The 12,712-nt window shown below is 38.8% G+C and overlaps 1 protein-coding gene across 1 annotated transcript in view; it reads right to left on the minus strand.

The window, feature by feature from the left end:
• LOC139951346 (hemicentin-2-like) overlaps positions 1–12,712 on the minus strand; it is a 37,332-nt gene that overhangs the window by 8,096 nt on the left and 16,524 nt on the right. The window contains exons 10-12 of the mRNA XM_071950196.1: positions 7,073–7,235; positions 4,455–4,600; positions 1,518–1,669 (exon numbers count right to left, since the gene is read on the minus strand). Of these exons, the coding sequence (XP_071806297.1) occupies positions 1,518–1,669; positions 4,455–4,600; positions 7,073–7,235 (461 nt within the window). The remainder of the gene's footprint in view (positions 1–1,517; positions 1,670–4,454; positions 4,601–7,072; positions 7,236–12,712) is intronic.

Below are 12,712 nucleotides of genomic sequence, written 5' to 3' on the forward strand. Positions count from 1 at the left end.
GTTATCTAATGTTTTCTAATTAACTTATTCTGAAGAGGATATTGGCTTTGCAGTACTGCAAATGCCTGACAAGGACCAAATAAGTGGCACTGATAGCTACTCATGTGATCATACAAATCAGAAAGGGTGAAAGGCTTTGAGGAGGGGGCTATAATTAAAATATAAATCAGGGTTTGAGTATGACAAACTAAACAAAACATTTAAATATAAGGTCAGTGTCTGAATCCTGAGGAAATTGGTCATGTTTACCAAAAATACTTAATTAAAGATTCAGGGACCAACATAATTGTTTCATGTAGGGTGATGAGAGGTTTGCTTCATGTCCAATGCATCGAGACTACCGTTGAAAACGAGGCAATCGCAAATCACAAGAGGTACCAGTTTTGAATAATGCAATGCTAAACCGCCATTATAAGGCAAAAACAGGCACCTGCCATTTCAAACAAAAAACTGCTGGCAAATATTTTATTGATGCTACCTAAGGACCATAATAAGACCTCTCTTTCACCTGAATGTCATTGCTCACAGACCTGCACTAGTGACTCTACAGCGACTCAAAGATGTGACGCAATTTTGGGGGTACCCTTAAATGAAGAGTTACTGTTGCCTCTTAAGAGTCTTGGTTTTCCAAAATTTTGAGTTCGTGGTTTAGGTCAGGATACTAACCAAAGACCCTGCAAAATTCATTGCTCTACTGTATTCCACCTTTCAGCAGCAAGCGTTTAAACTTTTGTAGTCAAAAATCATCAAAAACGCAATTTTTTCACTAAAAAACACATTTTTTGCTATTTTTTCTGTTAGGGAGGTCGGATTGGCCAAATATTGTGCACAGCCTCAAGGCTACCTATGACCCACCTACGACCAAAATTTCAGCCAAATCCGTTGACCCCCACCTTATCACGGACTGCATGGTCCTCTCATGGACAGGCTCTTAACAGGTACTTTGAAAAGGTCGGCAGAAGATTGGTAAGACTGAAAACATAAATAGATGCATCACAGTGCAAAAGGTTGTCTTGAATTCCTCATATTAATTTCTAAAAATTAACAAAACATTTTTTGACAGTTCCCGTCAATGACTGCGAAACCACCAGCAAAACCTTAAGTAAAAACTTTTAACGGCAGACTGTGAACTTTTTTAAATGTTTTATTATTATGGTTTATTTATTAACTGCACTGGCAGCCAAGCAGGCCGAATACAAGTAAAAATAGTTCGTTTAAAAAAACTGTAAGTTATAGAAAAATTTACATTTTTCTCCTCAGTCTGGCATTCTCCTCATGATTTTTGTATCTTTTTTATCAACATAAACCACAAGGGAAACTGACCGGGTAATTTTTAAAATGATTTTGGAGTTGAACAAAGAATTGACTAGAGTGGGATTCATACCGACGACTTTCGGAGTAACGTGCCGGCACTCTACCAACTGAGGTATCAAGTAAATTTTTGTGTGTGTAACTTTATTGAACCTGTAGAGAACACAAAAAATTGATAAAATATGTGATGACTTGGTCTGACTCACCGTTCTGTATGTGTTATTAATAACATGTACCCCATGTCGTAGCCATTCAATCTTAGGTGTAGGTACCCCCGTTGCATTGCACCGTACTGTTAGTCCTCTGTGGAAGTCACCTTTCATTTTAGTTGGTAGGGGTGGCTCAATCTTGACAGGAACTGCAATATAAATTAAATCAGACATTCAATACCTCAGACAGTTTCGCTATTCCTATTGGTGGAGAACCTGTCACATGGGGGTGTTTAAACGGTTGATAATAACCAGCTGGAGCTCTGTTTATAACCGGTTGTTTTCGGATACTCGCGCAAGGCTTGGTGCAAGACGTTTTTCGGGGATGCGGGTGCTGTTGGCAAGTTGGCCGCGCTGTGTGTGAAAGGAAAACGAGAAATGTCTTGCACCAAGACTATGCGCGGGAAGCATATCCGATTGGCTCAGTCATAACAATGCCACACACAGACATACCTGGAGCTCAAGCACGTCGAAAAACGGATAAGTGTGACAGAGTTTCTTTTTTTATTACGCCTTTTAAACTGCCGTTGAAAACCTTGCAGGGTCGTTGCCGTGCAATAAAGGCCCTCGCCATCGGCTCGGGACTTTATCACATGGCAACAACCCTGCCGGTTTTAAACGGCCGTTTAAGAATTCATCGCTACCTTTTTATTCCCTTATTATTACTCTTGGTATGTTGGATGGGGGAGCGAAAGAGGCTTACGTCAGAGCCTACAAATCATCCCTACATTGGGACAGGGGGTGATACAAACTCCCAGACTAAAGCTGTACCACTCCTTTAAAGACAGTGTACACTCATTGGTAATTGTCAAAGACCAGTCTTCAAACTTGGTGTATCTCAACATATGGATAAAATAACAAACCTGTGAAAATTTGAGCTCAATCGGTCGTCAAAATTGCAAGATATTAATGAAAGAAAAGCCACCCTTCTGTCAGACAAAGTTGTGTGCTTTCAGATGCTTGATTTCGAGACCTCAAATTCTAAATTTGAGGTCTCGAAATCAAATTCAGGGATATTTACTTCTTTCTGGAAAACTATGTCACTTCAGAGGGAGCCATTTCTCACAATGTGTTACACCATCAACCTCTCCCGAGTCCCAATTACTTGTTACCAAGTAAGGTTTTATGCCAATAAATATTTTGAGTAATTACCAAAAGTGTCCACTGCCTTTAAATCTCTCTTTTTACCAGACATTGAACAAACATTTTGAACTTTACCCTAAATCAAACAGTCATCAGAGTGTTAGATGTTTCCCTAATACATTATTTGACTCCAAGTACAGAGACTCACTGGAAAATGCCAGTTTTTAAGTTAGTTAAAAGGCTTATTTGTACAGAATAATCATCTGTAAACATTATACAAACATGAAAATAATTTGTTTTATTGTTTAGTAATATTTTTTATTTTGAAACTTTCAGAAGTTGTAACCAGAGTTGCGAACATTTGCAATATGCAACCTCCAATCAGGGAGATTTTGAACAACAATCAGAGAGATATTTAGAAGTTCATTCAACATAATAGGGACAAACTTTGCATTATCAGGGAATTTTTCATATTTATTCATAAGAAAATGGATCGTTTGGTATATTTTCAAAAAAATTCTGCAGAATCTCGAGAGATGGCAGCTCTACATGGGCATATTCTACCTTCTAAAAATAACCAACGCTTGAAGTGTTCTCCGGTCAATCTTGTTTTGATCAAAAGCAGGTTTAGGAAGCCAAGGTTTAGGAAGCCTAGGTTTCGGAAGCCTACGTGTACGAGTGCGTGGAGGGACCTTGTATGGCATTAAGAAATAGTGAATCATAGGTTGACCTTTTTTAAGCTTGGGATTTTATACAGAGATTAAGGAAAACACTCAGACTACAGGTACATGTAAAGCAGAGGCATTTAAGGGCAGTTTTACTGTGAGTGGGTGTGTTTGCAGACTATTTCCTTTTTTGGGTGTTTATCAGTTGATTCACAGACTTGCCAACGAACAGTGCTAACTATTTCAAGAAAGACTAGTGCAGCCCTCGGCATGGAAACCACTGTTATCAATTAATGTCACAGCGACAGACTTTGTTTGCAAAATAGAATGCTGGCAAAAAGACTGAATTTCTGTTTGGCTGCCTTTGTTTGATTTGATGTAGTGCTTTAATTAACTAGGTCATTTGTAATGGAGGTTTATCTCATCTGTCTTTAGGGTAGTAAATTCTTCATTACTCAATTAAAAATAGAAGGTGTTTATCAGACACATGTTATTTTGTACACGATTTGCTAAGTCAAGAAACTGGGTGGGTTTTTTCAAATAAAATGAAGTTGATGAACAAAGAAAATTTGACCAGAGCGGGATCTGAACCAACAGCATTAACGTGCCGGCGCTTTACCTAACAAGTTATTAACTCGCCGTTTGATCAGTATGTTCTGATCGTCTTCTGGAGAAGAACCACCCCAACTCATTTAGAGATAGTGGTGATACATGGTGTTACCACAAACCTTTTCCATATCCAATGTCCATCAAACGCAAAGTTTCAAATCCTACTTAAAGGGAAGGTACACGTTTGGTCAAGGACCAGTGTTTTCACTTGGTGTATCCCAACATAAGCAAATAACAAACCTGTTAAAATTTGAGCTAAATTGGTCATCAAAGTTGGGAGAAAATGATGAAAGAAAAAAACACCATTGTTGGATGAATTTGTGTGCTTTTAGATAGGAATAAAAGACTTCCCCTAGCTAAAAGTCTTTTATTATTTTACTGAGAAATTACCTTTTTTCTCAAAAACTACTTCAGAGGGAGTCGTTTCCCACAATGTTTTATACTACCAACAGCTCTCCAATGCTCGTTACCAAGTCAGTTTTTTGAGTCAATATTAGTTTTGAGTAATTACCAAACGTGTACCTTCCCTTTAACAATCATTAAAAAACTTTAGGGGATTCCCCTAGTGTAATCTTACCTAATACATTGATTCTAGTGTCGGCCGTGATGGTTTTCTTTGTTCCTCTCTCTGATGCTACACAGGAGTACAGCCCTTCATCCTCCAATGACATCTCCTTGATGAACAATGAGTTACCAACCCGAAAAGTACCGGTGCACAACGAGCTGAGGAGAGAGGTTGGGGGAGAAAAAGTATCCAAGAGTGTTCACCCTTACCCAACTTTGGTGTCATTTGAGTGCACTTCTAGTGCTGTTCTGGTGCAGTTATTTTTTTTAAATTAGTTTGCACCAAAACTGCACCACACTCTGTTTTTTGTGTTATTTTGGTTTAAAGGCAGTGGACACTATTGGTAATTACTCAAAATAATTATTGGCATAAAACCTTTCTTGGTGACGAGTAATGGGGAGAGGTTGATGGTATAAAAAATTGTGAGAAACGGCTCTCTCTGAAGTGGAGTAGTTTTCAAGAAAGAAGTAATTTTCCACGAATTTGATTTGAGACCTCAGATTTAGAACTTGAGGTCTTGAAATCAACCATCTAAACGCACACAGCTTCGTGTGACAAGGGTTATTTTTCGATGACCGATTAAGCTCAAGTTTTCACAGGTTTTTTTTTTATGCATATGTTGAGATACACCAACTGTGAAGGTTAGTCTTTGACAATTACCAATACATGTAGTATCCACTGCCTTTAACTACGTGGTGTACTTTTGTACATCTTGTGCACTTTTGGTGCACACTGCAAATTGACAAAATACGTCGGTGTTGGTCTTTGAAAATCGTTTGTAACCGTTTGTTACAGAACATGTAGAATGCATATGATCCACACAAGTATCACTCGAAATTGCCTGATTTTCCTTGTATCCTCCCATAAATGGTCGACCGTGTTAGTTCGCAGAGTAAAAGGAAAACCACCCAATATTGAGGCAAATGTGTGTGGGTCATTGTATTCTACTTTTTAAACATCTTTCTAACCACATGCATTTTATAACGAACGATTACAAATGCTTTTCGAAAACCAACTTGACCGATCAAAGGCAACGTGTTCCTTTAAAGGAACACGCTGCCTTAGATCGGTCGAGTTGGTCTTTGTAAAGCGCTATGAACCGTTTGTTATAAAATTGGTATGGTTAGAAAGATGTTGTAAAAGTAGAATACAATGATCTACACAAATATGCCTCGAAATTGCATGGGTTTCGTTTTACCTCATCGACAAACATGGTTGGCCATTTATGGGGGTCAAAAATTTGACTCCCATAAATGGCCGTCCATGTTAGTTCGCGACGTAAAATGAAAACCGTGCAATTTTGAGTGATACTTGTGTGGATAATTATATTTTACTTTTAAAATATCTTTCTAATCATATGCATTCTATAACAAACGATTACATACGCTTTTCAAAGACCAACTCGTCCGATCCAAAGCAACGTGTTCCTTTAAATTGCTGTAACTTGATTCAGTCTAATCTGGTGCACTTTTGGTGTACACTGCAAATTGACACGGACAATCTGACAATTGTGTGCTGTATTGGTGCATTACTGGTGTCCATTGGTGTAAGGTTTGTTTTTAGTACTCTTTTGGTGCAGAGAACGGTGCACCAGAACTGCACTTAACAGGTTGGTGTAGTGTACATGTACACCAAAGTTGGGTAAGAGCAGTAATAATAATAAAACAGGCAATATATTTGGTCCTTTGAAGATAAGTAGGAAAAATGTTCTTTAGTAATATACATAGGCTACTCTACTTGAAGGCTTTTATAGACTGTTCAGGTTAATTTTTCCTGATTTTTCTGATGTCAAAAAAAAAATTGGAAATCAGACTTAGAACAAACATGTGCATCAGCTCCTCCAAGTGGTGGTGGGTCAAGCAAATTTCTGTTTCAAGCAAGAAATGAGTGGGGCTACCAGTTGCAGCAATTGTAACTGCATGGTATTCTGGCTGGTAACATGTTTTTGCTAAGCAAGATTGATTAGTGCTTATAGCAAGTTTTTTTGTGATTATACAAATTGTAACTATATTGGTATTCTGGCTAGTAACCTGTTTTTTGCTCAAGATTTGTTTGTGCTTACAGGCTGTATGAAATTGGGACCAGGTGAAATGAACTGGGTCAATAAAAAACTTTCCTATCAACTTCATGTCAAATATCATAAAGCTGTTAAAGGCAGTGGACACTAATGGTAATTACTCAAAATAATTATTAGCATAAAACCTTACTCGGTAATGAGTAATGGAGAGCTGTTGGTAGTATAAAACATTGTGAGACTCAGCTCCCTCTGAAGTAACGAAGTTTTTGAGAAAAGTGTAATTTTCCGCAAATTTGATTTTGAGACCTCAGAATTAGAATTTGAGGACTCGAAATCAAGCATCTGAAAGCACAAACTTTGTGTGAAAAGGGTGTTTTTCCTTTATAATTATCTCGCAATTTCGACGACTCAGCGAGCTCAAATTTTCACAGGTTTGTTATTTTATGCATATGTTGAGATACACCAAGTGAGGAGACTGGTCTTTGACAATTACCAATAGTGTCCAGTGTCTTTTAAACAGAATATTCTGCTGAAGCAATGATAACTGTATGGTACTCTGATTTTTGCTAAGCAAGCTTTGTTTGTGCTTTTAGCCCTGTTTTAATTGACATACTTGTTAAAGTGAGATTCCGTGCATGTTGTAGTCACTGGTAACCCGTTCTTCCTCCATTCAATGTCTATATTGTTCTGGGAACCAGCCACTGAACAGTCCACCTGGGCCGTCGCGTTGGTGACGATGTACATGTTGGGGCGTGGCTTCACCAAGAAGTGCAGACCTGTGCAAGAAAAAGATCAGATTTTAATAGAGGTTAAAATTTGCACCGGGGATGAATACTACTGTTTATACTACTTTTGTTTACCTTACATTGGCAGTGGACACTATATTGGTATTACATTACATTAAAGGCAGTGGACACTATTGGCAGTTACTCAAAATATTTATTAGCATAAAACCTTACTTGGTAACGAGTAATGGAGAGCTGTTAACAGTATAAAACATTGTGAGAAACGGCTCCCTCTGAAGTGGAGTAATTTTCGAGAAAGAAGTAATTTTCCACGAATTTGATTTCGAGAGGTCTCGAAATCAAGCATCTGAAAGCCCACAACTTCGTGTGACTAGGGTGTTTTTTATTTCATTTATATCTGGCAACTTCGACGACCAATTGAGCTCAAATTTTCACAGGTCTGTTATTTTATGCATACGTTTAAATACACCAAGTGAGAAGACTGGTCTTTGACAAGAACCAATAGTGTTCACTGTCTTTAAGCACTGTTCATATCAGCACTTTCTGGAGTTCCAGGTCTGGAATTACAATTTTTTTAGGGCACCAAGGCCAGTAGAAAGGGCACCAAGGCCAAAACTGTGAAAATAAAAAAGGCATTAAGGCCAAAAAAAAAATTTGACCAGGGGGACCCCTACGGGTGGTAAACCCAATTAAACAGTTCACATGAATAAGGATATTGATAATCAAATCTCAATAAGGATATTGATAAATCATATCTTATTCATGAGCAAACTGTACCATTTAGTTTTAAAACAATATTTGTATCATTTAAGTGTTCGTTTACGAGAAGACCATGCAAAATCTTCAAAAGTCGACAAGGTGGGGGGTCAGCGATTTAAACTCAAATCTTGGCTATTTGATCCCCACCTGGGACCATAACACCTGGTGGAGCAGCTCGCTCAAAAATCTTACAGTGGCCGAGTACGGGCACCAACTAGTTTCAGCGCAAAATTGACACTTCCGGGGAGTTTATTTGTAGTGTTTCTGGCGTACTGTTAGAGCCCCGTTAATTCCATTAAACTGTATCAATTTTTGTCGACATATACATCAAAAGAAAGAGCTCATCGTCCTCTTCACGATGAAATAATACAAAAATGTGTGAAAATTTTCACTTTAGATATCTAGGCATTAGGAAAACACTTGACAGTTCTACTAAGGAAATAAGCCATCTACGCAGTTAACCATAACTTAATTAGTGCAGGGCTGAGTGTCAACAAACTTGGTGGAAGTATAGTGTAGATATCCAACTACAATAATAAAAAATAAAAACATTGCCAGCTCTTCTTGATTTTGATTGCCAAGGGTCAACAAAGATGGAAAAGTTCATAAGTATCTGTATCAAACCTACATACAGTCCTGAGTAAAGTATTGCTTGCCTTTAATTTACGTCTGGAATAGGATGTTATATAACATTAAACAAATACATCAACAAAGATGATACATAAGTTTTTGCAAGTTGTGTGTATTAAGGTGGATGGGAGAGTTTTGTTTGCAGCAACGACCGTGATAATGGAAGTGGAACGTCCAGAACCGCCCACCTAGTTAGCGCGAAGTACCGCAAGAGGGCGCCCCACATTGCATTGCAACCCCCCCCCCCCCCCCCCAATCGCGAGCGATGTCAACATGTCAGCCATGGATATGGCGGCTGTATCGCTGCAGTGTGATTTTTATAATCTTGAGCATTGCAAAGACATCGAGTGTGGTGTATATCCCTCTTATCCGCGAGAGAGCAATACCGTGCATCTTCGTCAATGCACAAAAAACATACGGAGCCATTTGCAGAAGTGGAAAGTTGCTGCACATGATGTGAATGTCGAGTGGAAGTTGATCCTCCTGCGATGTGGGTTCGACGTTGATGCTTACAACAGTGATAAGACGATATGCCCGGCACATCGGTACAAGTTAGGGTTGAGTTGGACATCAACAAGGAAATGCTGTCATCCACTCCATGAAGGGAAAGGCAAACCATGTCGTGGTGCGAATAAAACAACTAGTCGTGAGGTGGGATAATCTTCCGCACGTCGCCACCAATTTATCCGCCGTTAATTAACTCCAAAACCACATAATTTGTTTCTTACCTGAGAAGAAGGGTTACCGCATATATACATCAACAGTTTGTAAACAATGGTCAAAATTGGGCCGTTTTTGACTTCCAGTGACATCGAACTCCGCCATGTTTATGCTGTTTGTGTGTGTGAGTGTTGTTATAACGGGTTCTCCATTACTTTATTGTTCGGATTCCGCAAACAGGACAAAGGCTACAACGGATTTGACGATACAAAATACAATAATTACTGATGATTTATTATATACCTGTGCTCAGCTCACATGAGCCATCTTGTCAACGACGTGTATTCAATTCCACAATGTATTTGGCATTCATGGTGCGCCTAATGGGCAAGTACCTCTCAATAGTAAAGTATGAATACAAAGTGTCCGCTACAGAATTGTAAACACGCTTCTTCATAAGCACATACTTGTTTCATCCTTGCTTTATGCAGCATACAGTATCTCACTGGATGTATTCAATTTCTCAAATTTTCAGCAAACGTGCGAGTCTTCATCAACTGATGACAATGTTACACATGATCTAGGTGCATTTGACTCTTCTTGGGCTCCAACCCCCCGACCAAAGAATGTGGAGTTGCAATCCCTGAACACTTTCCTTATCCAGAGTGGAAGGTCTCCTGTTGATGGACAGCTTCGTCGACCATTAGAAAAAGCATCTGATAGTACCATCCGTTATTATAGAAGAAAGGCAAAGGAAGCTTTTGGTTTAGTTCTTAATTGTTTGGCACCTGGTCAAGAAGATGGGCTTATGAAGATCACAGTTGGTGAAAAAGCTGCTGACTTATCACAAAGTGATCAAGATGTTGACAGCAGTACCAGCTCTCTAGTTGTGTGCTATCAAGCTGCAGACAACTGGTGTACCAAACGACAGATTTTATCAATATTGGCCCACAACATGACAAACATTACATTGTTACTTTGCACGTCAGTGAGCTGAAAAGATTGGCGAGATGCAAGCTGGCCCTTCTTGTTCCAGTACAGGTGTTGAGACTGTCAGTTCTGGAGCAGCTTCGGCCTCTATGTCCCAGGCAATCCTTCCTGGCTGGGCTCGCAAGATTTCCAAGGCAAGGAAGAGGTTTTCACAGCAAGTGAAGGATTTTTTGCTTGCTCAGTTCATGATTGGCGCCAGTACAGGAAAAAAGGAAAACCCAGAAACTGTGTCCCGGCGATTGAAAAGTCACTTTCACAGAGATGACTGGTTGACTACCCAACAGATAGCCAGCTATTTTTCACGTCTTGCTCTCCTACAAAAATCTGGGACACTGCCATCAAAGAGCTGGACTGATGTGCAAAATAATGCTGTAGAATTGGTAGAAAGACAGGTTCTCGTGGATGCTGTACAGAACCAGTGTGAGCTTTGAGGCATTTAAATGCATGATGCCATCGGACGCTTATCAAGTGTTCGTTTTTGATTAAACAGTCAGTACTACTCTTCCATTTTTTATTTTTTTTAAATCTAAAAATTTTGATGTTCTCAAACTACACCTAGCCAATAAGCTTTCCAATTGTCTCGTTACCATCAGGGCTGATTTTCACACCCCAAAAAATCCATCACTCAATGGCCAGTACTGCTTTCAACTGTGATGTCGTTTGAGTGTTATCTATGGTGTAATACTTGTACCACTCTATCTTGACTGTATACATGTACATGTAGTCAGGGAATACCACACACAGGTAGTGTGAAGGTAAAAACTAAAACATATTGAACTGTTGCACTCATGATGTCAATAAATAAAACCATTGACACTTATTGTGTTATTCTCTAAACTATAATAAAGTCCTGGTGTGTTTATTTTGTTATCTAATGTTTTCTAATTAACTTATTCTGAAGAGGATATTGGCTTTGCAGTACTGCAAATGCCTGACAAGGACCAAATAAGTGGCACTGATAGCTACTCATGTGATCATACAAATCAGAAAGGGTGAAAGGCTTTGAGGAGGGGGCTATAATTAAAATATAAATCAGGGTTTGAGTATGACAAACTAAACAAAACATTTAAATATAAGGTCAGTGTCTGAATCCTGAGGAAATTGGTCATGTTTACCAAAAATACTTAATTAAAGATTCAGGGACCAACATAATTGTTTCATGTAGGGTGATGAGAGGTTTGCTTCATGTCCAATGCATCGAGACTACCGTTGAAAACGAGGCAATCGCAAATCACAAGAGGTACCAGTTTTGAATAATGCAATGCTAAACCGCCATTATAAGGCAAAAACAGGCACCTGCCATTTCAAACAAAAACAAAAAACTGCTGGCAAATATTTTATTGATGCTACCTAAGGACCATAATAAGACCTCTCTTTCACCTGAATGTCATTGCTCACAGACCTGCACTAGTGACTCTACAGCGACTCAAAGATGTGACGCAATTTTGGGGGTACCCTTAAATGAAGAGTTACTGTTGCCTCTTAAGAGTCTTGGTTTTCCAAAATTTTGAGTTCGTGGTTTAGGTCAGGATACTAACCAAAGACCCTGCAAAATTCATTGCTCTACTGTATTCCACCTTTCAGCAGCAAGCGTTTAAACTTTTGTAGTCAAAAATCATCAAAAACGCAATTTTTTCACTAAAAAACACATTTTTTGCTATTTTTTCTGTTAGGGAGGTCGGATTGGCCAAATATTGTGCACAGCCTCAAGGCTACCTATGACCCACCTACGACCAAAATTTCAGCCAAATCCGTTGACCCCCACCTTATCACGGACTGCATGGTCCTCTCATGGACAGGCTCTTAAAAATATAAAAATACTTACCCCCCCCCAAACAAAAAGAAATTAATAAAGCAGCAGCTTTAAAATCAGTTTAAAAAAAATTTGACCAGTTTACATGAAGAAGGATATTGATAAATCATACCTTATTTATCATAAGCAAACTTGACCTGATTGGCATTACATTGAATTGATTAACTTTTATTTTAGGCCTACTAAAAATAAATTAAAAATAAAAAAAAAAAATCCTTAATTGCCCAAAAAAGAAGTCAAGTTTCTTGCATTTTGCAGCAGAGCTTTCATACTCATCCCTTTCAGAACGCTTCAAACGCTCTTTTCGCGGCATTATTCTATTATGAAGTTATATAGTTGACCTGAAAAGTTTTTGCAAGTGATAGTAACTAAACAAGTTTTTCAGATCACGCGGTGTAACAATGCCACCAGCAGAGGGCGATCGAAAAAAAACAGCGCCCGCTATCGTTCAATGATTCATGTAATAGACGGGTCCCCTGTGAAAATGGGACGTCAGATGTTCGGACTAATCGCATGTACATGTGTACGTGTTTGCAACGATGTCACGATGGGAATAACAAGTTACGCTACTCGTTGTTTGTATGATGATCACTCTTGACCTGATTGCATTGTATTTTTTTACACTTCACAAGCGTAGTTTCGTTGGACGAATACT

Source organism: Asterias amurensis, chromosome 19 (assembly GCF_032118995.1).
Source record: "Asterias amurensis chromosome 19, ASM3211899v1".
In the NCBI taxonomy this organism is placed as follows: Eukaryota; Metazoa; Echinodermata; class Asteroidea; order Forcipulatida; family Asteriidae; genus Asterias; species Asterias amurensis.